This window comes from Cervus canadensis, chromosome 1 (genome assembly GCF_019320065.1).
Source record: "Cervus canadensis isolate Bull #8, Minnesota chromosome 1, ASM1932006v1, whole genome shotgun sequence".
NCBI lineage: Eukaryota > Metazoa > Chordata > Mammalia > Artiodactyla > Cervidae > Cervus > Cervus canadensis.
In genome coordinates, this window is record NC_057386.1 from 17,220,234 (window position 1) to 17,247,250 (window position 27,017).

General features: G+C 46.2%; 1 protein-coding gene and 1 non-coding gene across 4 annotated transcripts; one reads left to right on the forward strand and one right to left on the reverse strand.

Moving 5' to 3' along the window:
- The first annotated feature begins 1,270 nt into the window (after positions 1–1,270).
- On the forward strand, positions 1,271–21,752 carry GOSR2 (golgi SNAP receptor complex member 2). 3 transcript variants are annotated; one of them, XM_043466032.1, is made up of 7 exons: positions 1,360–1,392; positions 4,063–4,150; positions 9,479–9,543; positions 11,345–11,453; positions 12,441–12,573; positions 15,193–15,333; positions 18,999–21,752. In XM_043466032.1, exons 3-7 carry the CDS (start codon positions 9,504–9,506, stop codon positions 19,158–19,160), a joined length of 585 nt encoding a protein of 194 aa, XP_043321967.1. In that variant the 5' UTR covers positions 1,360–1,392; positions 4,063–4,150; positions 9,479–9,503; the 3' UTR covers positions 19,161–21,752. The 3 variants fall into 3 exon arrangements, with proteins under 3 accessions (XP_043321958.1, XP_043321978.1, XP_043321967.1); XM_043466023.1 differs by lacking the exon at positions 4,063–4,150 and having other exon boundaries at positions 1,271–1,392; XM_043466043.1 differs by lacking the exons at positions 4,063–4,150; positions 15,193–15,333 and having other exon boundaries at positions 1,271–1,392.
- A 4,724-nt stretch (positions 21,753–26,476) lies between these two features.
- TRNAG-CCC lies at positions 26,477–26,549 on the reverse strand. Its single transcript has one exon. It is a non-coding gene; the product is annotated as a tRNA-Gly (tRNA).
- Between the last annotated feature and the right edge of the window lie 468 nt (positions 26,550–27,017).

The following is a 27,017-nucleotide window of genomic DNA, read 5'->3' on the forward strand; positions in this document are numbered from 1 at the left end:
CTTTTACTACAGTCTGTTGGTCAAGCAAGTCACTAAGGCCAGCTCAGATCAGAAGAATTAGACTCCACCTTTTAATCATTTTTTTCCTTTCCAGTAGCAAAAAAAATACGAAACCCTCTTTATTCTACCACACAACATTATCCTAGGGACCTAGGCAAGCGATTCATGGGGTCGCAAAGAGTCGGACACGACTGAGCGACTGAACTGAACTGAACTGAAGGCAAGCAAAGTCCCTGGACCTCAGAGGGTCCTACACTTTGGAGTGCTAGTTCTAATTTTTTCTAAGTCTTCCTTAAGTGACTGGGATCATTCTAATCTGCTTGTCTAGGATTGTGTCTTACTTGTCTTCCATACCCCCCACCCCCTGCCCCAATATCTGTGCCTGGTAACAATAGGTAATCATTAAGAAATAAATATTAGAATAAATGGGAAAGTATTAAGGAAAGAATGTACATGGGTGGACAGTCTCTTAGGACACAAAACTGGGTGGGATCCAGGATACAGGAAAACAGAACCATCAACTTGCCAAAGGAAGAGGAACATCTCCTCCCTTGGGAGGAACTGTAGATAAGTCTGGGAGGATGAAAACGGAGTAGGTCTACGTGGTGTCCGAATCCTTCAAGTGTCCAAATCCTTCAAGTACTAGCTCAAATGTCGCCTCCTACATTGTCTTTCCTGAATCTCCCATTGGAGCCGACTCTAACTCGCTTGATGTCTCTAGACCGTCTACCCTTAGACGTTTATTTGTGCACACATCTTATTTCCTTTCCTATACCGAGACCTCTTTGAGGACAAGAAGAACCGGTTTGCTCCACACCATATGTGATACACAGTAACCGCTCGTTTACTCTGGGTTTTATTAGATGAATGTGGTGGGGGGCGGGGGAGGCGAGACAGGCGATAGTTGGGAGGCGAGACAGGAGATGCTTGCACCAGACTCCAGCGAAGAGAGAAATCTCCAGACCCACAAATAAACAGTTTAACAAGCCAAGCAGTCCCAGCCTTTCTCCAACAAAGAAAAGCTGTGGTCCGCTGACCTACAACCTTGCTCTGAGGACCCCACGCCGATACACTGCGACTGCCCTTACCAATGCCTGACTCAATGCTGCAGACAGCCTCTTGCCAAAACCTATACTTCCTCGTCCCTCATCTGAGTCAGCACCTCTGATTACACTTAGCTTTCTTCAGGCCTCTTTATTCGTTCCCCTTCTCCTTTCTCGCAGGCTCCACCAGGATGGCGCGCGTTGGGACAGCCCTAGCGGGCAGGGGAGGAGGGTCCTGCGACCGGAAGCCGGAAGCCGGAAGGGGGGCTGTGAGGACGTGTTCGGTGGAAGCCGGAGCGGGACCCGGCGGGGCCGGCAACATGGAGCCGCTGTACCAGCAGACGCACAAGTGAGGGACGCGTCGGGCATGGGCTGGGACGAGGCCAGGCTAGGCGAGCCCTAGTCCCCTGGGCTGGGGCCTCGGTCCTCTGCCAGAATGGAGGCCTAGTCCTTCCGTCCGGGCGCTGCTGTGGGGACCAGCTCGGAAGGGCTCAGTCTTTGGCCGTGATGCCTAGGTCTGCGGCGGCCGGAGGGTCCGACCTGGTGCCCGGCGACACTGGGCCGAATGCCTTCCGGGATCTCCGAGGCCGTGACTAGCTGCTGGGTAGACTAGGTGAAGGGAAAGTCTTATATTGTCCAGCTCCAGCCAACTCTGTGGTCCGGATTGCTAGAACCGGTGGGGACTGAGGGCCCCAACACATAGGCGGTTACTGTTTAGTTGGAGAGCCAGGGTGTTCGAAAAAAAGGTCTAACATGGGGCACCATGAGATGGAAGGTAAATGAGCATTACCAACAGGATCTCCTTAAGCAATTTAGGAGGATCCATCACTGGGCTAAAGTCGTCAGAAAACGTTTAATTAATGACTCACAGCTCCTAAATTATATCAGTCCTTAGTCTTGATTGGCCCAAACCTTATTGCTGCTACGCTGTGATTTTTATTTTCTCTTTTATCCTGATTTCGGTTTACACTAAAAGACCATATTTTTCTGATAAAAGAAATTGCTCAGAATATCTGGTTCCAGGTTACCTTTAAAGAGGTGAATTTTGGTTTAGCTTCTCGTAAAATTCCTTGGTAGTGTTCATTATTCATACTGCTCTGCGTTTTTGGAGCTTGCCGAAATATGTAATTGAATAGAGAAATAAGATCATACCTATCCTGTTTGGGGGGAAAATTTTTTATGAGTTATCTTTTATTATGGTCAAACATAAATAACATGAAGTTTACCTTTTTAAAGCTAACTAACCATTTGATTTTTAATTAAGTTTCCAGTATCATGTAATTTACTATTTAAAACGATAATCATTTCTAAGTGTACAGCTCAGCAGCATTAAGTACAGTCATAGTGTTGTGTAACCATCGTTATCTATTTCCTGAACTTTTTCATTATCCCAAACAGAAACTCATGTACCCATTAAGCAGTACTCCCCCAATTCTCCCCAGGTCCCTGGTAACCTGTTCTGCTTTCTGTTTCTGAATTTTCCTATTCTAGATATCTCGTATGAGTAGAATAATATATTTGTCCTTCTGTGTCTGCCTTATTTCACTTAGCATAAGGTTTCCAAGGTTCATCTGTGTCATAGCATCTATCTATTGTTCCTTTTATGGCTGTATAATATTCCTTTGTAGAGTTTTACACACACACACACACACACACAATGTTTTGTTATCCATTCCTCTACTGATTGGCACTTGGATGGTTTCCACCTTTTGACTATTGTAAATAATACTGCTGAGAACACTGGTGTACAAATGTCTGTATGAGTCTCTGTTTTCAGATTTTTTTGGAATATATCCATACTTACACCTGTCCTATTCTGATACCTTTCAACTTACAGTGTAGTTTTGTGCTGATGAAAATTCATAAAATCGCACCACCAAGGCCTGGGAAAGAAAGAAAATGGGAACCCACCTCTCTAATGAATTCACAATAAAAGAAATCCTTTAGAGCACTAGAATAAGAGGAAGATGATCCTCTTGTTTCATTTTCCAATTTTGTGTTTCATTTATTTTTCATTAAGTTACTGTTTCATTTTCTACTTCTTTTTACTTTATTGATCCAGCATTTGGTTTGGGCAGGTGAAAATGTAGAGCTTACTTTGTAATAGTATTGAAATGACAGAATTATCTTACGCTATTATATGAACCCTATTCTCATATAAAAATTATAGGAAGGACAGACAAGGGACTTTAAAAGCTGGATCTGTGAGTCAGTTGGAAAAGAAATGAAGCAGGAAATTAGGCCCATGTTACTAAGAAAGGGCAGATCTTTGACAATAACCGGGCTCAGTGGACTAAGTAGTGCTTTGAAATTGATCTCATCTACAGTCTCATCTGGTTAGCTAATTTGGTTAAAGGATATTCCTAAGGAGGTTGCAACCCAGCTTATATTTAAGAGTAATTTTATTCACAGAGTCTCATGCTGCTTGTTACTGGTGCAGCAGGTAGCTGATCACAGAGTAAACTCGGAAGCTCAGTTATATGTAAACTCAGAGGAGGAATTCTAAACGGTGTCCCGAACAAGATTTGTGGAACATAGATGAACTCCTTACCTATGCAGGCCTCCAACGACCTACCCTTAAACTCTGTAGACCCTTAGACTCTATAGCAGAGCTCACCAACTTTTCCTGTCAAGAGCCAGGTAGTAAATATTTTAGGTCTTACAGGCCATGTGGTCTCTATGGCAGCTATTCAGCTGTGCTGTTATTAGTGGACAAGCAGCCTTTAGGCAATGTGTAAACAAATGGATGTGATTGTATTCCAGTAAAACTTTATTTACAAAAACAGACAAGGGACAAGATTTGACCAGCCATTGCTAGGCCGCCTACTATGTAGTCATTCGTTTATTCAGTGAATATTGATTGAGCACCTGCTATGTGTTAGGCACTGTTCCCAGTGCAGACAGTACAGCCCTGCCCTCAGGAAATTGACTTTGTTCTGCACTGCAGTATATTCATCATCATCATTACTATGATTATTATTGGTGCAGTATGTTCTGATCTGCCTCCTTTCCCCTCAAGGACTGAAACAGGACTGAGGATTCTGGTTCTAGACCTCATCACCTTGTTTTCCTCTCCTGTAAAATAAAAGTTTGGGGCTGATTAAACGGTAAGTCTCCTTCCAGTTCCATAACACTGGTGATTGAGTGTCTTAAAAAGGAAACAGAATCCTGTGCGTATCTGCAGTTAAATTTTGGAGTTGCGGAAATTAATGATTGCAGCTGAACTGATACAGCAGTAACTGAGCATATTAATTTTACTGGAACTTTGAACCCAGTTTGTGGTTATCTCTTGCTGTGTCCCTGAAAGTACATTGGAATTATATCAGCATTTTAAAGTTGCATATCTTGAAAATTCCTGAACATTGGGGGGGAAAAACAGATGAAAAGCAGGTTAAACATTTTACACTTAAATAATACTGTTAGGGTGAACTTTATAGAGGAGCTAATAGCCAGGCTTCTATTTTTGAGATCCCAGTGCTTGTAAAGGTGCCCATATTTGTCCAGGATCATTCAGTGCCCTGGACCTTACTATCACTAGAGATTCTGATTCAATAGGTTTGGAGCACAAGAAGCTCTATTTTTAACAAGCTCTCCAGGTGATTTTGATGAACAGCTGGGTTTAAAGACTGTTAGCCTTATCTCAAGACCAGTTTTTCCTTTTTTTTTGATTTTGCCTTCTGATGAGAGACTAAATATAGTGAAGGCAAAGTGGGTGAGGTGAAAGTGCCCAGATGGTTCTGCTACTTTTAAATAAAGCAAGCAAAGTAAAAACAACAGACTTCCCTATGGTGCTGTGTGGGTTACTGCAGCAGTTTCATATTGCCTTTGGATCTATGACCCCTTAAATAATTATGATTATCAGTGCCCCATTTTAGAGTTGAGGACACTAAGGCAGCAAGGAATTAAATGAACTTGTTCAGTGCCCCTCAGCTACCGCATAGTGGAACTCGAACTCCAACTCAGATCTTTTAACTCTAAAACCCTGTTTCCTGCTTGAGTTAGGCAGAAGCAGTATGTGTGCAAAGTGGGTGTATATGATGGGGGTCGGGTAGTTACCTGGACTTAAATTTTTTTTTTTAATTTGGTTGTGCCGGGTCTTAGTTGTGGCACGTGGGCTCCTCGATATTCGTTGCTGCATGTAAACTCTTAGTTGTGGCATATGAACTCTTAGTTGTGGCGTGTGGGATCTAGTTCCCTGGCCAGGGATCGAACTCCAGCCTCTTGCATTGGGGAGCGTGGCATCTTAGCCACTGGACTATCAGGAAAGTCCCTCCATGGACTTTTAAAAAGCAATTCTGTTTTCAAATTCTTCCTAGTGACCTCCCTGGTGGTCCAGTGGTTTAGTCTGCCTTGCAATCCAGGGGATGTGGGTTCGATCTCTGGTCGGGGAACTAAGATGCCACATGCTGTGGAGCACCTGAGCCCACACTGCATAACTGGAAGGTCTGTGAGCCCATGCAACCAAGACTGGACGCAGCCAAATAAATAAGTAAGCTTTATTTTAAAAAAATTCTTCCTAGATCTTCTACAGACATTTTTTTTAAAAACTCAGCAGCATTGACACTTGTTTATTTGCTACTGGGTCTCTGCTTGGTTATGTTTTCACCCATGCCCACCATGAACCCCACAAAAGTCAGGACTAGGACTTCTGATTTCTAGTGTCCACATTCCCATGTCAGATTTGCATACCAACTGTTCCTTATTGCTTCAAATGTGTTGTCTGAATTCCCAGTTCCATGTAAAACACATTTGCCACTTTGCATATAGTAGTTCTCGCAATGCCATTCATCCTTGCTCTGTTGTTTTCATTTATTTCTTCTGGCCTGGCATATGGAGATTGGTATCACTTTATTGGCTCTTATCTTTTCTAGTTCATGTAAAGCAAAAAGAGATTGGTTGGGAAAAGTCAGGTTTTGCTGCAATTTAATATCCATTTTTGCTTAGAAAACAGTAAAAACCAGCTGATGAGTGGTTATAGGGTTTCGTGGGTATTGATATCATCTCTTCTGCTGCTGTTGTGGAATTTAAGAATTGAAAGTGACTGGCAAGATCTTCCATTTCAATTCACTTTGGTCAGGAAGACCCTTAATAAAGCCCAAAACAGTTCATGTGCTCTGTGTGTAAACATGCCAGAGCCCTTTTTTCCCCTCTTCTTCGACAGTTTGTTCTCAGTTTTTCCTTCTGTGTTCAGCTGACATCTGTCATCTTGAAATTTGTACCCTTTGGTTCTGGGGCTCCCTTAAGGGGGCTTCCCCAGTGGCTCAGTGGTAAAGAATCTGCCTGCACTGCAGGAGACGTGAGTTCAATCCCTGGGTAGAAAGATCCCATGGAGGAGGGCATGGTAACCCACTCCAGTATTCTTGCCTGGGAAATCTCACGGACAGGGAAGCATGGCAGGCTATAGTCCATTGGATCGCAGAGAGTTCGACGCGATTAAAGCAACTGAGCATGCATGCACACACTCCCTTAAGGAGCAGCAACAGGGAACAAGCCCACTCCTCTTCCTGTCATCTCTAGATACTTGAAGAGCCCCAGCTGCCCCATTTTAATTTAGTTGCTTTTTTCCTTTCCTTTCTTTTTTTTTTTTTTTCCTTTCCTTTCTTAAAGGATCATTATCACTAGCTCTTTTGGCTTTCCTCTTTGCAACTTGACTTCTAAACTTGCCCAGTCATCTTGCTCATCTCCCATTGGGGGAAATCTTGACTTGGTAGGGTTTCTTTAGCAAGTGACCCAAATCTGAATGCCATTCTGTGTTGTGCATTTGACTTTTTAAAAAAAATTTTAAAACGCTTTTTATCCCCAACAAATTTTATTTTATTCAGTTCAGTTCAGCTGCTCAGTCGTGTCTGACTCTGCGACCCCATGAACCACAGCACACCAGGCCTCCCTGTCCATCTCCAGCTCCCGGAGTTTACTCAAGCTCATGTCCATTGAGGTGGTGATGCCATCCAACCATCTCATCCTCTGTCGTCCCCTTCTCCTGCCCTCAATCTTTCCCAGCATCAGGGTCTTTTCAAATGAGCCAGCTCTTTGCATCAGGTAGCCAAAGTATTGGAGTTTCAGCTTCAACATCAGTCCTTCCAATGAACACCCAGGACTGATCTCCTTTAGGATGAACTGGTTGGATCTCCTTGCAGTCCAAGGGACTCTCAAGAGTCTTCTCCAACACTACAGTCTAAATGAAAAACATTCGTATTTGCTTTGTGGTTCAATATCCTAACCAGTCACTGGAGCGCAGAATTTTATGCAAATTTCATAATCATAAGCTGATTTTTTAAAAAATACCAGAACAGAATATGGAGCCAAAGGCAGGCCTGTGATACAACCTGGACATCTTCCCCAGGACCCCTTGGGAACCGTTGTTATGCTTGCCAGAGGTCCCTCATCCTTAAAGTTTAAAATATTTGTCAATCACATGGGAGAAATGTGATGTTATTACTTTATTGAAAGTACATTTTCCTGATTACTGGAAGAGTGTTTCTTCATATATTTTTTTGTCCATTTGGATTTCCTTTTCTCTCAGTTGCCCTTTGCCCATTTTAAAAATTGTTTTGACTTTTCTTATTGATATGTAGTAGTTCTTATACATTCAAACATATTCCTTTGTTATCTGCTGCAGGTGGCTTCCAGTCTCTGCCTTTTTTTTGTTCCAGATGTGCCTTTGGTGTAAAAAGGTTTTGGTTTTGTTTTTTACTGTGGTCAAATCTATCAGTCTTTTCTTTTGTGATTTGTGGGGTTTGGGGGTAGTTTTGGTTTTTGTCTTGTTCAAGAAATCCTTACTTAACCTGAAGTCATAATATGCACGCCTTGAGTTTATCTTTGTGTATTACACAAGGTGTCTTTTTTTTCACATGGTTAATGATCTGAGCCATCAGCATTTGTTGCAGTCCGTTCCTTTCCCACTTCCATTAGAAATTTGCCTCACTGCCCACGTCCAGGCCTTCAGGAAAGTCCTCGTTCTCTTTTCCATCAGCACTGCCATTCAGTGCTCTCTGGCTGTGTTCGTCATTTCCCTGATCCAGGTGTCAGTTTCTTCAAGTTGCTGTCCTACATCTGCCTCCATATCTCCATGTGTCTCCATTCTAAAGCACCTGGACTTACCTTCCTGAAGTAGCGACCTCGTCCCTCAGACTCTAGGAGTGATTTCTGGTTGCCTGTCAGAACCTTGGGTCTTGCCCAGGAACCTCTGAGGGTCTGCCCTTGCTTCTGGAGCCATGGGTCATGTTTCGAGACCACAGTGAAGCCCTGGAAAAGACTCGAGGCAAGTTCAAACCAAATATGGGCTCCTGGCTTGCTTTGGTAAATTTGGGGTCATAGTTTGTGGTGCTCACGGTGGAGGATGGTTGCTGACATTTCTTCAAGGCCTGGAGATGATAGAAGAGCTCACACCTCCCCTCCTGTGACTCTCTGTGAAAAGACCAGAAGCCCCAGGATTTATCACAGAGGACTGCTTGGAAGGGCTCAGAGGGTGACTTTGGCCATGCCCTAGGAAGCCATCGGGAAGTGCCCTGGGCCTGGTGTCAGGATTGGCCAGAGTCCCCGGTACAGAGCTGTGTTTCCATAATTGCCTCCTATTGCCAAGGAAAGAGGTTCACCAAACAGGAGATCCCTGTCTCTCTGGGCCTTCCTCTGATGGCTCCCTCCCACTAATCCGCCTCCTCCCCTTCTTCCCTCTCACCCCAGCTCTCAGGCATGCCAGCCTCTGGTCACCCATGTGACCGGACTGGCAGGCCTTTTTGCACGTCATTTTGTCCACATTTTCCTTTACCAAATCACATTTCGAATTCCCTTTGCCCACAGAGCTGCCCCCAGCTCAGTCTTCTGTTTTCTTTGCCTTTACTTAGCACTGGTGCTCACTCAGATCTTTCTTTTTGTTTACGCTTGTGTGTGTGAGTGTTCTCTTAAATCTTCTTGGGACTTTTCGCGTCTATCTGGCCTGTCGTTCCTAATTATACTGTTTCTCAAGGACAAGAATTCTATCTCTCTTGCCCTTTGACTCTCTCTAGTACAGAGCAGTACTCAGCACATTGGGTCAAAGAACAAGAGAGTGGGATTGGCCGGGTCCACATCGAGGTTTATCACTTGGTGTGTGACCTTGAACAAGTTACATAACCTTTCTGGGCTTCAGTTGTCTTATTTACAAAAAGAAGGTGATAATAGTCCTTTCTTCATAGGGTTTTTGACCTTGCAGAACGTCTCAGATGCAGTGAGCACTCACTAAATGCCGCCTGTCTGCCTTGTTATTAATATTTAACGTTAAAATATTAGAAACCGTGCCAAGACATGTGACCTGAAGTGCCACATACAAATTTCACAGTTCAGCGACACTGTCCATTTAGATCAGTTCTACATTGGCATTAGAAAAATTGTCTTTCCTGACCGAAGTACTGTTGATTACGCGCGTCTCACTCATTTCCTCCCTCTCCCTTTGATAGGCATGTCCATGAAATCCAGTCTCACATGGGACGCCTGGAGACGGCAGACAAGCAGTCTCTGCACTGTGAGTAATTAACTACGGAGACCAGAGTCCTGTCTCTGATGACACGCTGCTAATGGGCTGGGTTTCCTGACTGTGTTTCTGCCTCAGGGGCTGAAGGAGTCAGCGTGGAATGAGTTCTGTTGGGAGAGTGGACAGAAAAACCCTATGGCAAAGTCACTGGTTTCCCTGACCGTGCCCTCTGGAATCCCACAAGTCTTATCCCCCATTACCCCTCCACTCAACCTGACAGGGCCCGATGGGAATGGGAGTACTTGCCTCCATCTGTCTTAATCTAATTACCCTGTCCGTAGAGGAATGTGGTCCATAAAGATTCAGAGATGTTTAACTGGAACTGGGCGTTTCTTCTTGAGCTGAGAATTCTGCAGCTTTCCAGGAGGATTATTCAGAAACGAAGGGCAGTGTTAATTAGTTCAGTTCCCACACCATGATTTCTTTTGAGAAGAGTGCTGCTATTTGTGTTTTAGTTTCTTTTCTGTTATGAGAAAAGGTCCTGAAACTTCCCTGGTGGTCCCTTGGTTAAGACGCCATGTTTCCAACACAGGGGGGTACTGGTTCGACCCCTGTTCAGGGAACTAAGATCCCACCTGCCGATGTGGCGTGGCCAAAAGAAAAAGAAAAGGTGCTTTTTCTGAGTCCGTCACACAGACCCTGCTGGTCCCCCTCCCACCACTGACGCTGTCTCCTCCTGTCACTCCTTGGCTGGCGCTGGGCCCATTCTCCTGTCTTCTCAGGTCTGCTTTCTGCTCCCAAGCACCTCTCCTCTCGGTCCCGTGCCCCGCCTTGTTCTAAGCTGTGTTTGTTAGCTCTGGGCTCCCCTAAGAAGGTGACACCTCTGTCTCTACTGTCATTTCCTTATGGACACGAGGCAGTCTGGATGCCTTTTTCTGTGCAGTTTAGCCTCTGACCGTCGACTTTGTTTGGCTTTCTGGCAGTCTCATTGGTACATGAGTAGACATGGAAAAGAGGTCATTTTGACTGTTTAGCAAAGGAGCTAAGGAAAATGACTGTATTTATCATGTTATTACCTCTGTGGATTCCTTCCTGGGCCTTCCCTGTTGGTATTTTGTCTGTTCTGGTGACTCCAGCCTCAGCCTACCTATTCTTAAGGGAATGCTTCTCTTTGTTTCACATACTAATCTTTCCCTGTGCGCTTTTTTTTTTAACCTCATTATTTTCTGTAGAGGGTTCATTTGGCAGTCTTTTTACTAGATATTTATAACCCATATCTGAGAATAATCTCAAAGGAAAAGAGGCCTCATTCTATATCATAAAATACTACATTTTGCTGAAAATATTTATTTGGACAATCTTTTTTTGTTTGTTTGTTTTGGACAATCTTTGAATGTTCATTTTATTTTCAAAGGCAGGAAATTTATTATCTTTTTTCCATTTATTTTTATTCGTTGGAGGCTAATTACTTTACAGTATTATAGTGGTTTTTGCCATACATTGACATGAATCAGCCGTGGATTTACATGTGTTCCCCATCCCGATCCCCCCTCCCAGGAAATTTATTTCTATAGATTTATCTTTAGGTTTTTTTTTTTAATAGCACTGTTATGGCATTAACACCTATATATATGCATATATACATATATATATGCGTATATATATAAAAACATTTAGAAAGTCACTTAGTATAATTTGAATTTCTTTCTGTTCTCATCAGTGCATTTTTCTTCTTTTGCAGTACATATTTTTGAGTTTATTGGATATAGAGAAAAGACATGTTTGATTTACCATTCTAATCTAAGTTCACTATCTCTTTTCCAGTAACTATTCTTTTTTCTCTTTTGTGCAGTAGTAGAAAATGAAATCCAAGCAAGCATAGACCAGATATTCAGCCAACTAGAGCGTCTGGAGATTCTGTCCAGCAAGGAGCCCCCCCACAAAAGACAGAATGCCAAACTGTGAGTGCTCTGACCCTGCCAGGCCTTGTTCCCAGAGAGGTCATTAAATATTCTGAAAATCCATTTACACCTTGAAAAACTAAGACTATGCAAAGATAAAGTCCCGTAAAGACCACAATTCTATTTGCGTGATTCTCCCTCAGAATCAAAAGCCTGTGTTGTACACCACAGGGAATATAGCCAATATTTTATAGTAACTGTAAATGGATTATAACCTTTAAAACTTGTGAATCACCATATTGTATACCTGTAACTTATGTAATATTGTACATCACCTCTACTTCAGTTAAAAAAAAAAGGAATAAAAAGCCTGTGAGGTTAGTGGCTCAGAAGCCTGGTGTCTCCTTTCCTTGTTGGTATCATTTTGAAATTTTGCCCCCAGTACTGTTTTTCTGACCAGACCCATGGCCACTTGAAACCTAATGCCACCAGGGAGTGTGACTCTGTTTTTTGATTCCCACTTCATTCTTGGGTTGAATTATCTTGCTCTTAATCACTCCAGTCAGTGTATTTGTAATGAAAAACTGATGTAATGTTTGATACACCCCCATGAAATTAAAGCGAAACCACTCTTACCACCTCCACCCCAGCCTCTGTTTTCAAAACGTTTATGAAACTTCACTGATGCTGTACTCCACAGATGCCTTGGGCTTCTTCCAGGAGAGCAATATAATCCCTAGAAGGTCAGGAAGAGGTCATCGAACCTGCTTCCCATCACCTGTTCCCTGTCATGCATCCAGAATCAGAGACCAGCAGATAGTTAAGGAAAGCTGCTGGAATCTCATTTGCTACCATCCTGCTCTAATTACAGGCTCCCTTTTTACTTTCAATATCATTGATCAAATCAGATCATTTGGGGTGAGGGGTGGATAGCATGGAGGGGTACAGGGGGAGTAAGGAATTGTCTTCTTCCCTGAAGACGAAGTCCAGCCGCCGCCAGTTGTGCTCCTCGGGACTCCTGGAATTTAATCTCTCTGTCAATTCCAGCCGTGTCGACCAGTTAAAGTACGACGTCCAGCACCTGCAGACTGCTCTTCGAAACTTCCAGCACCGGCGGTATGCACGCGAGCAGCAGGAGAGACAGCGAGAGGAGCTTCTGTCTCGCACCTTCACCACGAACGTAAGCCCGGCGCCTGGGCGGGATCGGCAGGGACTGGGCGGCTGGTCAGAGCTGGAGCTCAGGACTCTGACAGGAGCCCTCTGCGGGGTACTGAAGCAGACGGATGAGACGGGAAGAGAGCAACTGGAAGTGATGGCCGACTGCGTTACAGAGACTAGACCTAGACACCACTTGCATCTCTTTTTCTGTCACAAAAACCCTCAGAGGAAGTAGTTAATTTGAGGGAACAGGCAGAGGTGAAAGTTACCTGGTTTGCCTGGTGGATGCAGAGAAGTGGACTTTCCCATGGTGGAAACATTTTCCTGATCAGATCAAAAAGGATAACTTAGACTATTTGTAGCGAGGGCAGCGTTTCAAAGCTGCCTTCAGGCAGTTACCTCTGTGTGTGTGTGTGCATGCGCATGCGTGCAGTTCCAGTGTTGGATGTGTTAAAATGTTTTTGCATGTGTGTGCGTGTGTGCATGCATGCAGTTCCAGTGTTTAATGCGTTAAAATGCTTTTGCCTCTAGTCTGAGCAGCAGTCAGGAGGGATTTGTTCACAGGTATTTCGTTTTAAAGGGACTACTTGACTTGAGCCCGTTTGAAAGTCGCCTGTTGGTTTGCACGTTTGATTTCCTGGGACACCATGTCCCTGTCCTTTGGTCTCAATGGGGTCATTTCTCACACGTGGCTGTAGAACATTACTGGCTTTTCCTGTGTCCTGCGTAATGTATTCCACCAAATAAGGTGGGGCTCAGGGGCTTTTTGTTTGGTTTTTTGTTTTCTTACAGAGGTTCATTTTCTAAAGTAGGCTTACGCTTTCTAAGCCCAGCCTCAGAATTCAAATCAGTTCCCACTTTGCAGATGTTGAACCCTCTTTGCTGTGTCCACATGTGCAGTAAATTTTCCCCAGGTGCTTCAGAATATGCCTACATAGTTTGGCTTCTCTGAGGTAAGCAGTCAAGTAGTAATGATTAGCAATTCAAGAGGTCAACGAACATGTGTTGGTCGGTAAGCAGAGCCTCTTTTCAAAAGAGTAGGGAGCTATATGACACTCTTAAGGTGTTGTGTGGGCTTTTGGTAGCTGTGGCGTTGGTTATAGGGCTTTTTTAGGCCAGGGCTGATGGCTCCGAATTATTTTACATCTTACCAGCCTAGTGTGATGCTGTGCGTACAGTGGGCCCTTAATAAAAATTATCTGGCTGAATGAACTTCCTGGTCTTTTTATGATCATGAGCTATAGTACATTTTTCTGAGAGATAACAGCCCATCAGCTGTACCCAAACACTGGGATCTTCACCCACCAAACATCAGCTTGTGCAGGATGCTATTTAAGGTGCTGAAAGTAAAGTGTGTTTAAACTAAAAACCTTGACTCCTACCCCTGAGAAACTCCCATGTTAGCAGCGGGGCGGGGGGCAGGATTGAAAATATATACCTGAAAAAAGATTGTGAACTTGAGCAGCAGAGAAAAGGTGGTTTAACTTCTTCATGATGACAGAAAGTGGTAGAAGTGGTCCTGCTTGGCAGAAGGGTTTGTGACGGTCAGGGAACTGGAAAGAGGACAGGGCAGTGACTGGTCATGCCGTGCGTCCGTGTCCTTCCCACTGCAGGGTGAAGGTGGAGCGCTGGGATCGGTTTTGATGTTTCTCCCTACGGGACAGTTAAGGGGGCGGGCTCTGCACCCAGCACGGGGATTTGTGTGGACGTCTCACTGGCGGGGTCTTACACAAGTCATTCCACCTCTCTGGGCTTCTGTTTCTTCATCTAAAACAAGGATAATACCATAACTACAGCATAAGGTTAGAGTGGGGCCTGAGTGAGCTTAAAGTGAGGAGTTTGCAAAGTGGAAAGCATTGATCAGTATTAGTTCTTTCCTTCCTTGATTTTTTTACAGACTTTTCTTCCCTGCTTAGGTGGATAGTCCCGTTGTGAACACTGTTGGGCCTTTAATAGAAACCAGTCTCTGCTCTCTGTAGTCAGTCTGTCTAATCGGAGGGAGGAATAAACCATAATGAAATAGCCAAAAGACAAAAGCAAACCTTCCCCACTGCACCAAGGGGAAGCCAGGTAAAGGAACATTTGGAAGAAGTTAGGTTAGTAAGGAATTAAAGACAACCTTTAGGAGAAACCCAGCGAGAATAGTGTTTCCAGGACTTCCCTGGGGGTCCAGTGGTTAAGACTTCGCCTTCCAGTGCAGCGGAAGTGAGTTTGAGCCCTCTTTGGGGAGCTAAGATCCCGCATGCCCCACAGCCAAAAAACCAAAGCATGAAACAGAAGCAATATTGTAACAAATTCAATAAAAGACTTTAAAAATGGTCCACACCAAAAAGCAAAATAAAAAAATTTTTCCTGAGTTGGGGGAGTGATGCGGAGGAGGCAGGGATGAGCAGACTTGTGTGGTGGAACCCACTTGGAGACTGAGAAGTCTGAGAATTGCACTTCCTCTGAGTGGACAGAGGCCGCCCCAGATCTCCGCTTTGCTTTTTAGTCTTCATCAGGTTCCTTTGATTCTTGCACCATTTCCTCTGGCAGTTCTTCCGGCTTGACCTTGACCAAGAGACAGAGTGGTCAGTTGAGGTGGGGACACCAGGAGCTGAGCAGCAGCAAAGTTAATCAAGTGCCTGCGTTTCTTTCACAGGACTCTGACACCACCATACCAATGGATGAATCACTGCAGTTTAACTCCTCCCTCCAGAAAATTCACCACGGCATGGATGACCTCATTGGAGGCGGGCACAGTATTCTGGCGGGACTGAGGGCCCAGAGACTGACCTTGAAGGTGGGGGCCCTTTTGGGGGGACAGGGAGAAGGCCTTGTGTTTTGACTTTAGGCAGCAATGTGAGACCTGCGTTTAACTTTTGGTCACGTAGCCCTGAACTGTGATGCTGTGATGGTGAGACAGAGCCTTTGAGTTTGGGATCCTTTTTGCTGGAAGTGGATTATTATGAGTCCAAAAGTAGCCAAATTCCCTTTGCCAATAGGTATTTATTGTGTTTACAGTGAACCATAATGTGGCATCTCTCAGTATCCAGGTGTTTTTCCATTTCCTGGACTGAACAGAAAGTGACTGCCCCTGTGAGAGGAAGCAGTAATGGGCCAAGAAATTATGTGATAGAATTTGCTCTCGGAAGAAGGAAGACATGGCTTTACTTGGCGTCTCACTCACTCCTGGGTGTGTTCCGTGTGGCCCCTGTGGTGGGCAGTCTTAGAGCCAAGACCTCTGTCCTGCAGCAGCTGAAGCCCCCCGAGGGAGGGTCTTAGGGCTGCCAGGGTTGATTGACAGTGGCTTCTGGAGCTCAGGCTAGTGACCCCCGGTGACTCTGCTGCATTCTGTCTTTAGTAACAGGTATTCCTAGAAACCCTGCCCCATTGGCTGAGACTCAGACCCCTAGGGAGTGGTTTACAGAAACATTACACAGTCTCTGATGTCAGTCATGATGTTTCAGCCTCAGCCCTTTTCCTGTATCAACCCTGATGGATAATGGGGTGTGAACTGTGCCTGTTATCAGGGTGTGGTCCCTTGTGCGCGGAGCCCTCCCAGCCCCTGAGCTGTGAGAAGCAGTCACTCGGAAGTGTGAGCTTTATCTTAGTTTTTGTTGGACCGTCTTGAGCCTGTCAGCTCTGCAGGACTTCAGTATGTTTCTGAGCATCGCCTACCACCTTTACCTGGGAGGAGGTCAGGCAGGCCTCGAGTGACACTTATCTTGCTGATGGCTGCAGCGCTTCCGACAGTCTGGAAGCGTGGTCTCACGCCAGCTCCGTGGGCGCCCCCGTTCAGGACAGCCACCTGCAGTCCTCTGAACTGATGTGTGTGTGTGTGGTTGCTCAGTCGTGTCTGACTCTTTGTGACCCCATGAACTGTAGCCCACCTCCTCTGTTCACAGTTTTTTTTTCAGGCAAGAATACCGGGGTGGGTTGTCATTTCCTTATTTCCTCCTCCAGGGGATCTTCCCGACCCAGGGATCAAACCCGCATCTCCTCTGTCTCCTGTATTGCAGGCGGATTCTTTACCTGCTGTGCCATCAGGGAACCCCAGTCTAAACTAATACATAAGGGTTAATCCTCCCTTTCTTTAGAAAGCTGCTGGCTTCCTCCCCATATCTCAGAAAAATAGTCAAACTCTTTATAGGATGAGACTCATAGTGTCAACACTTAATGTCAACCCGGTAGGGCTCAGAGCTTATTGTTAAAGCAAATGTCAGCTTCCTACTGAAGTCTGGTGTCACTGAAGAGCCCGTGCAACTTCTGCCCTAACACTGTCCCCAGAGATAAAGTGCTGGGAAGCCTGGTGGGTGGGCAGTCAGGGGTTGGAGTGTGAGGTTTGTCATCCGTTTCCTCTGCACATCTACTGTACTGATTCCTTCTACCTGCCCCACTTCTGTCAGGCAAGCTTCTGCCTAAACCATTTGAAAAGAACATAGGAGGAGGTGTGAAGGAGCTGGGCCTTGATTTGGGGAAATTTGTGGTAGAAAATTAGTAGTGTTTTTGAAATGTATGTTAACTTTCCAGTGATTTTTGAATTTGATATTTGAATTTCGTAGAGTGATGGAATAATCTCTTCTTTCATAGCTGAGCAGAGTCTTGAGTGAGAGTCTAATGCTGATCATCACTGCTGTGTGAAAACATGTCTCTGATCTCCTCTGGCAGAGATGACATTTGACCTGAGAGACTTTCCTCTCAGTTGCCTGTTACTGTGTTCACTTAAGAAGTAGATGCAGGACCTTAGGTTAGATGCCTCCATACAAATACAGTGGATGACGTGTAAGTAAGTTGAGATCCTCCCAGCATCTATCTGTTACTTCATATAAAACTGAATATGCTTAAGAATGAAAATTAGATAGCAGGGAGGAAGGGCGGCCTGGGTGGTGTGGATTGTTGGTTTAGGAATAAAATACTCTTTTGCTTTGGGTGGTGGGCGGTGACATTTATATATGGGGCTTTAGGTCGTCGTGGTGGTGTCTGGCAGCTGTGTTTCTCTGGTTCCGTCTTGCCTGCCTCTGACCCTCTCATGAACGTGGATGTAGGCTCTGCTCAGCAGAATTCCTGAGGTGTCTACTCCACAGCGAGCACAGACTGATGGCAGGCATTTTAGAGCCAGGGTGCAGAGAAGTTTCTTTGATATTGCCTTTTATTTTTTAATGTGAAAAGTGAAAGTGTTAGTCGCTCAGTCTTGTCCGACTCTTTGCAACCCCATGGACTGTAGTTCACCAAGCTTCTCTGTCCATGGACGAGAATACTGGAGTGGGTTGCCATTCCCTTCTCCAGAGCATCTTCCCGGCCCTGGAATCAAACCCGGGTCTCCGTATTGCAGGCCAATTCTTTACCATCTGAGCCACCAGGGAAGCCCATTTTTTCCTTTTAAATATAAAATATTCTAATTTAGAACTTCTTTATGGAGGTATGATGTGGATACAGTGAGGTGTACAGATCTTAACTTGTACAGGTCATGGAGTTTTGACAAATGCCTACATACACCTTTGTAACTCTTCCTGCTGTCAAGACATAGACCGTTTTCATCACCCCTGAAAAAACCTCTGTGCCCTCCCCAGGTTAAGTCTGCTCCTGCCCACCCCCCGCCCCAGGCAGCCACTCTTCTTGTTTCATCATAAATTAGTTTTGACTGTTACTGAGCTTAATGTAGACGTCCACATTACTCGTGTGTGTGTGCCTCCTTCCTCTCAGGGGTGTTCATGCCCTTTCATGTCATTACATGGTCATCGGGTCCTTTTTATTGTGCAGCAATATCTCATCGTGCACAGAACATACTCTGTTAATCCATCCTCCTGTTGATATGCACCTGTATTATTTCCGGTTTGGGAATATTCTGTTTTCTTCTAGAAGCTTATAGTTTTAGCTTGTATGTTTAACTTTATGATGAAATTTTTGTGTATAATATGAAGCAATGGTCATTTTTTAACACATGTTCTTGTGCATAATACATACGGACATATACATATGAAGTAAAGTGTTAGTCGCTCATTCGTGCCCGACTCTTTGCAACCCCATGGACTGCAGCCCATCAGGCTCCTCTGTCCATGGGATTTTCCAGGCGAAGATACTGGGGTGGGTTGCCATTTCCTTCTCCAGGGGATCTTCCCGACCCAGGGATTGAACCTGGGTCTTCTGCACTGCAGGCAGATTCTTTACTGACTGAGCCACACGGGAAGCCCACATTTGTGTATATGTGTGTATATATGCTCTGTGCACAAGATGCCCGTTATCCAACCATTTGTTCCAGCATGTTTGTGGAAAAGACTTTCCTGTCCCCCTTGCTTTGCTCTGCGACCTTGATTGAAGGAGCCTGATCTACGTCTGGTTGCTGCTGCTTGTATGCTTTAGGCGTGACCGAGAGACTGTTGGTCCATCGCACCTCATGCTGACGTTCACCCACCCTTGGCACAAGGAGGTGATCACGGTTTTTCGTTCTCCTCTTGTCTGCCCCAGGGGACCCAGAAGAAGATCCTTGACATCGCCACCATGCTCGGCCTGTCCAACACGGTGATGCGGCTCATCGAGAAGCGGGCCTTCCAGGACAAGTACTTCATGATCGCTGGGATGCTGCTCACCTGTGTGGTCATGTTCCTCGTGGTGCAGTACCTGACCTGAGCCAGCCAGGCCCTGCGGCTGAACGCCGGTCCCAGGGCGTGAGAGTGTGCGTGAGTGTGTGTGCGCGAACGAGGGGGGGCCCAGGGGCTGCCCTCTGAAATGTGTGTGCCCGTCTTAACTGTGAAGACCCCTCGGAAGTAATTGTGACCTGTGACCTGGCGGGAATTTCAGACCTCTGTTTCTTGTGACATCTTGTGGAACCCTCATGCTGCTGAGATGCGCGGTGCTTAGGAAATGAAGTACCTGTTCTCTTGCTCACACTCGCTCTCACTGGGGGAAGGAAGTGAAGCCAGGGTGAGGGAGGAGGAGGAAAAGGGGAGGAAGAGAGTGGCCCTGGCGATTTTGTCCTCGTAGCTGATACGCGCCTGGGAAGCTATTCAAGCTTGCAGACAAGACTCCAGGCTCTGTCATCCTCCAGCCTTTCTGACTCCGTGTAGTTAGTCTGGAACAGAAGCAGGCAGGAGGGAGAAAGGGGCCTTCTTTTTCTGCACTCACTATAGTAGGTGGATTCATACGCTGTTGTTACTAGCCACTGTGCCCACCCCACCCCAAAATGATCTGCAGATGGCTGACTGCTAATACTTGTCATCCTTACCTGGAAGCCGCCACCTAGAGGGAACAGAGGCATGAGCACTGTTGCTGACAGCAAGTAAGATTTCCAGATCGCAGTTGCTGGGTGTTTCTCCTTTATAAAGTAGGGCCACTGTTACTCCCTGGTCTGTCTTGAAACTGAAGACCCTAGTCACCGATTTGTTTTCAGCAGTCAGTAGAACAGTTGACACTTAAGACTGGAGCCTGGGCCTTTGCCCCTTAGAAAGTAGCTGTGAGCAGAGGTTAGTGATTGGTCTGTTACAGTCTCATCTCAAGTTTTAGCATCTCTAATAATAGACTGTTTTCCCTTTCCTGAAATATATTAGCAGCTGCCAGTTAAGCCCCCATTCTGTCCAGCCAGTGAGGGCAGATGCTACCCTAGGGATGCCCCTGGTGTGTATGTCCTTGTAAGACTCTTTTCAGGGACCAGCACTTTTTTTCCTTCTCTGACCAACCCTGGATTAAGGCTGTACCAATACCCAACATGTTGCGAAATTTATTGTAAAGCCAATCTGTTCAAAGAGAGTAATCAGTGAAAGTACCAGAAAGACCTGGTTAGCATATTTTTTCATCTGTCACAGGCCCTCCCAGCCATAGGCCCAGTAGGGCAAGACAGAAATAACACTCAGAATTTCCCAGAGGAACTATGAACCCTGTCGGTATCAACCCCGCCTTTGAACATCTTGCCCTGGCCACTTCCTGTCTTGGTTGCTTGTCATTTGGACTGTCTTCTGTCACCTCCCCCTTCCCTATGTGTTCCTGTCCACCTCCCTTTTTTACCCTCCCCCTCTGTCTGTAGCAGTATTGTCTTTTCAGGTACATCTGTGGCATAGAGCCCCTTTGGGGAAAAGTTTCTTAATTGTCACAGATTTTTAAGTGAGTTTTCCAGGTACTGATTTCACACTTTTGGTTGGATCTCCATTGCTCTTGCTCGTCTGGGCTAAACAGGGGCCCTGGGTTTCTGAGGAAAGGGGACTCTGATCCCTTCATAAAAAGTTGAGGGCCCTACCAGAGTGAAGACTGGCCTGGTGGCTAGACAGAGGGGGAATGCATCTTCTGACCTACCTATGACTTGGGGAGGCCCAGTTTGAAATATCCCTCACACCAGCACCCCTGTCATCCCAGGGACCCAGCACAGGCTTCTTGTCAGTCCACAAAATGGGTTTTTAAACTGCACAGACTCGGCTGAGCCTGGGCACCCGAGGATCCTGCCAGGCAGTGCACTTTGGAAGATGTGCAAGGAGCAGCTGAGCCATTTGTACTTGAACTCAGAGGAGGCAGAAACTCCCCCACCCTGCCTCTGGTGGCTGACGTGACATCTGTTTGCAATGTACACTGGTGTATTTCCACGCTCGGCCTTCACAAGTGATCGCTGGCCTCGATGAACCAGAAGTAAGGTCTGCACCTTCAGTGCTGTTCTTCCTGCTTTGTAATAAAAATGGAGGAGACAGTTGTGGGTCTTCACCACCTGCGGGGTGAGGAACAGCAGCCGCCGGATGTCGTAAGGTCCTGGGGCGCTGAGACCTCGTGTCCTTCTGGGCTTGGCTTTCAGTCATCTGGGAGAAACACTTGCGCCTAATTGGGTGCTCTGTCTCCACAGTCCTGAGAGTACAGGGAAGGGTCCCAGAGCAGGGAAGGAGCGCCCTCTAGTGGAGATGGGGTGAATTCTTAACATAAGCTCTAGCAGCAGCCTCTGGGATCTTGTAAAGAATTTTGGTGTTCCTGTTGTGGTTTAGGAGAGGTGGGTTGTCCAGAAACTTGGAAATATCTTCATTCCGTGGATGTTTACTCCAGGTGTGATCATCTTAAGAAAAGCCAAACTCCAAGACCAAGTAAGTAGGAGAGTCTTGATTTTATAGAAGGCTTCACTGCTGGGTTTTCTCTTAAGATCTTCGCCCTGATGCGTTTAAATGGGTTTGACTTGCAAATTTGGCTTTACGCTCCTTGTTTTTGAAACACCTCAATTGAATAAAGTTGCCATTTATTTTATTTAGAAAATGACATTTTGTAAAGGAGTTTGACATTCATCTTTATAACTAATGACCCCTTTTTTCTCTCAAGCCAGAGATTCTGAAACTGTTCTGAGACCAGGTTTGGGGTTGGTTGCTTTAGCAGCAGCTGGGAAACTTTTTAAAAATTACAGATTACTCTGGCCTATCTTGGATCTTCTGAATTAGAATATTTTTATATCTCTAAAGTTATTCTGATGAGTGTCTTAAAAGCTTTTCTCTTAGTAAGACTAGAGCATTTGAAAACTTGCTGAACTAAGCATATATGAATGAAAAGCAAACTTACCAGGTTCAAAATAAAGTCTTAGTTTGTTTCCATCTTACTCTAGGAAAGATTTAAGGAGACCTAGAGAAAATAACTAAGTGAATAAAGAAGTGAAAACTAGGAACAAGTTAGCAGAATGTCAGTGCCAAGAAAAAGACTCAGATGCAAGTTGTGAAGCCCCACAGGAAGGCTCTGAGGGATGCCTAACTTGGCCTGGAGGCCCAGGAGGCACAGCGAAGAGAGAAGCATGACATGTTATAGTCTGTTGGGGGTAGGATGTTATATTTGCTCAGAGGAGGGCCTAGACCTTGACAACCGCTCACTTCCTGTGGCCCTTACTAGAAGTCGGACATGGTTGGTTTCTGGGTCACCTCTGTAATCTTCACAAACCTTCCCAGTTAGATTGAGAGTCTTTCCCTTTGTGCAGATTAGGAGGCTGAGCTTCAGTGTATTTAACAAAGCCCCACAAGGAGTCCTGGAGGATGGCAGGTTCTCTGCTCTGAGATATTTTCCTAATTTAGTGGGCAGGGGTGGAGAATTTGAGGAGGACCTCCTGGAAGTGGTGAATGGGAGCTGTACTCAATCTTTCCACCAGGGGGCGACATAAGCCTTTCAGGCTGGTCTGCCCAGCACTCCACTCTGCCTTAGGCCTGGTGCACTTGGAAGAGGAGGAATCTTCAGATTTAGTTTGTTTCCTTATAGAAATTCCTGCTGAGTAGCAGCTTGTCCCTTGTTGCTCTCAGGGTATGGCCAGAAATGCCTTCTGAAATCCCAGTTCATTCTAATTTCTCGGGCTCCCCTCACTTTTAAGCCTCAGAGCACATGGGTGTGTTGCAAACAGACGAGGCAAATGCTTCCCGGTGTGGTGTCAGCTTCTTCCCCTCTCTCTGTGTCTGTTCATGTCTTGCAGCACGTGGGAGCCGAGGGAAGGGGGGTGGCAGAGGATTCTGCAGTCCTTGGCCCTCAGGTGCCGTCGGTAATCCCCCCGCCATAGAACCTCCGGTGTGTGCAGGCCCTCCCTGCCTCATCCCACAGCCCACTGGCAGGGGCCTCAACATTGGCTTATATCTGGATCCTTTCCAGAGCTTTTAAAGACACCCGTGTGTGGGTCTTACCCCAATCCATTATTATTTAACTGGCTTGGGTTGTAGCCTGGATATGGGGAATTTGAAGGGTTGCCAGTGCAGGAGACTTGGGTTCTATCCCTGGGTTGGGAAGATCCCCTGGAGGAGGACATGGCAACCGACTCCAGTACTCTTGCCTGGAAAATCCCATGGACAGAGGAGCCTGGCAGGCTATGTTCCATGGGATCTCAGAGATCTTGTTAGTGACCAAACACCACCAGCAGCATCCATCAGCCCGTGACTGTCAGGCAGTGAGGGGGAGCTGCTGGGGGGCTGCCTGTTCGGCTCACATCCACTCAGGGCCCGTCTGAGGAGTGGTTGCTGCTCCGAGGCTCAAGAAGCCTGCAGTGGCTGAATCCTGGGTGGGCAGTTGCTCGGGTGGGCTGTGCCTAAGGAAGGCGCTGCCGCCCCTCTTCCGCCTTCCAGCCCAAGGGTATGGCCCCATATTCTTTCACCTAAGACAGCTTGGGCAGATCTTCGGGCTCCTCTCCCCTCCTGGCACCTGCTGGCAGGTTTTTTTTTTTTTTTTTTGCATGCAGTTTAAACTTACGAGTTGTTTATTTCTGGAATTTTCCATTTAATGTTTTTAGACTGAGGTTGAACAGAGTTAATTGAAACCATGGAAGGTGGAACTGTGGATAAAGGGGGGACTTCTGTATAGAATTTTCGTAGTTCTGTGACTCATACCAGCCAACCTGGACAGAAGTGCCAGTATCCTGGGCACTCCATTGCAACTGGCATCTGAGGTGGGGAGCAGGCCTGTAAGATGGGGCCCTTAACCTGTGGGGTCCAACGTTAAATCTGGAAGTTAGTGTCAGAATTGAACTGAAATGTTGGACACCCAGTTTGTGTCAGAGAATTGGGAAATAAATATTCATTCATTCATGATGCTCAGCACTTTACTCAGGCTTTCAGTTTGGGATTCTGAGTCCTCCACCCCTTTCCAAAATTAGCCTTTATCATGATCAGCCAAAATCTGTAATAGTGTTAGATAACGAACTTTAAAAAATATATATATCTTTGGCCGCACCAGGTCTTAGTTGCAGCACACAGGATCTTTGATCTTTAATTGTGGCATGTGGGATCCAGTTTCCTGACCAGGGATCAAACCCGGCCCCCGGCATTGGGAGCACAGAGTCTTAGCCGCTGGACCACCAGGGAAGTCCCAGATATCAAACTTTTATATGGTAAAAAACTTGACTTGGTCACTTCTCTGCTCTGCTGAGAGTTTCTCACACCAGGGCCTGTGCAAGGATGGGGCAGCAGGCTGGGGAGTTGGGACCGCCATAAGAACAGAGAGTAATCATTGCTAACCCTCAGACCTCTCTCCATGTGGTTGTGAACTTCTCAAGAGAAAATCCTGAACGCTCCTTGATGTTGTCTGAGTTCTTGCTGCAGTATGCCTGGGTGGGCACACAGTCTGTCTAGGAAACCATTTCTTCCCCTCCTTCACCACTGTGGCAGGGAGCAGCCTCTTTCAGGGAGCTCAGCGCAGAGGCCCTGGGAGACCCTTGGCAGGCAGCCCCCAAAGCAGAATTCCAGAATGGGAAACCATGGCCACCTTCTTGAACAAAAAAACCTTGAAACAAATTTTCTGAGATCATCTGTTTGGAGGCAACAGCCGTTAACTAAAGATGTAGGAGGCCTGGGATATTCACTTAAGGGAAGAAAAAAAGGTCAACCCTAGTATTGTACCCTTTTAACATAAAAAGTCAATTTATGGACTTTCCTGGGGATCCAGTGACTAAGACTCCGTGCTCTCAATGCAGGGGGCCTGGGTGTGATCACTCATGGAGGAACTAGATTCCACATGCTGCAGTAAAGACAGGGTGCAGCTAAAAATAAATAAATAAAAATTTAAAAGTCAGTAGTTACAAGAGATGTCATGGGGCAGTGATAGGGCCAAGCAAGTGGGATAGATCCCAAGACTACACATTCAGAGGGTGGAGAGCTCCTGCGGACAGGGTGGAAGTAGTGTCAGAGTCCTTCTGGACTGGGGAGGACTGGAGTGGTGTCCGAGTCCTTCTGGACTAGGGGAGGACTGGAGCGGTGTCGGAGTCCTTCCTGGACTGGGGGGGACTGGATCAGTGTCAGAGTCCTTACTGGACTAGGGGAGGACTGGATCAGTGTCGGAGTCCTCCTAGGACGGGGAGGATTGGAGTGGTGTTAGAGTCCTTCCTGGACTAGGGGAGGACTGCAGTGGTGTTGGAGTCCTTCCTGAACGGGGGGGACTGTAGTGAGGTATAGGGGATGGATTAGTGGGGCTGGAGGATGGTACTGAGTGATGTCCTCGAAGGACATCCCTCCTTGGGGAGAGGAGCTGGTTTGAAGGGAGGAGTGTGAGCTCAGTTCTCACCTGGCGGGGTTTTAGAGCAGCCTGTGGAAAGAGTGGGAAAGTACTGGGTAGAAAGCTGGAGTGGGGGTTGAAGAAGGCCTTGCTGTGAACTTGGATGTAAGCTTCCCAACTCCCAGCCTGAAGCCAGAGCAGTGGGAGAGACCCCGAGCATACCCTGAACTCTGTGGACTCAGGACAGAGGTGGGGCAGGGGGCGGGGGTGCTCCCTTCACCAGGAGGCCTTGGTTTGAAGCCTCCTCTTTGGGGTAGGTGTGCAGGAGTGGGGCTGTGCTGGGACTCTGGGTGGCCAGTTTCTCAGGAGCACCCGTGTCTGGACTCCTCAGGCATGGAGCACCCACCAAATGGGCACAGGTTCAGGGGAGGAGGCTGGCTCTGCCACATACCCTGAGAGCTCCCCACAGCCTGTCTGATGACGTGTTCATGGGACCTGGTGAAGCTATGAGTCTCATGTATGGTGTGAAAGAGCTCATCTCTCCTGGGAGGACCTGGTCACCAAGGAGATGCAGCTGATGGGATGGGGGTGGGGGTATGTGGTGGGATGGTGTTTGTGATGGGCATGGCAGACATGGCTTAGAATCTTGATTTTACCACTTCTTAGCAAGACAGCCACAGGCTTAATTGACCAAACCTGTTTCCTCATCTGTGCGATGGGAACAATAATAACAACTCATCGTGGTGGCTAATGTGCCCATATTTGAGATCTTGGCAGTCAATGGAAGTGATTTGTTAAGAGGCAGAAAAGTTTAAGTGGTTGTAATCAAGCAAGCCTGGGTTGGCAGCCCAGCTTTGTTCCTTATTAACTTTGTCACTTCAAGCAAGTCATATCACTATCCCAAGACTGCTGTCTTTTTTAATAAACTATTTTCAATTAGTTATTTATTTGGCTGTGCCAGCTCTTAGTTGCAGCACACAGGACCTTCAGTCTTTAGTTGCAGTGTGTGAACTGTTACTTGCACAGCATGTGGGATCTAGTTCCCTGAGCAGGGATGGAACCTGGGCCCCCTGCATTGGGAGTACAGAGTCTTAGCCACTGGACCACCAGGGAAGTCCCAGACTCTGATCTCTTAGGGATAAAGTGCGCCCCTCTGGAAGCCAGTGAACAATGCAGTTTATATGAAAAGCATTTCTGCCCAGCCTAGGACATAAGATGTAGCTGAAGTTTTTGTTGTTGTTGTTAATCAGCATAAGACCTAGGTCTGCTCCCTTCTCACTCAGCTGATAAGCTTGTCAGTCAAGGACCCAATATCCCTAAAGAAAGTGCAGCAGGCATTCACCAGGTAGACTTTGTGAACAGGTATGATGTCATGGATATAATATTGCATTTGGCATCAGAAGATCTGAATTCAAATCCCTGCCTTATTACTTTTAAAAAATATTTATTTTTATTCATTTATATGTTTGGCTGCATCAGGGATTGAACCTGGACCACCAGGGAAGTCCCCGCACTTTTTTACTTATTATCACTTGCTTTCCTGGTGGCTCAGGTGGTAAAGAATCTGCCTGCAATGCAGGA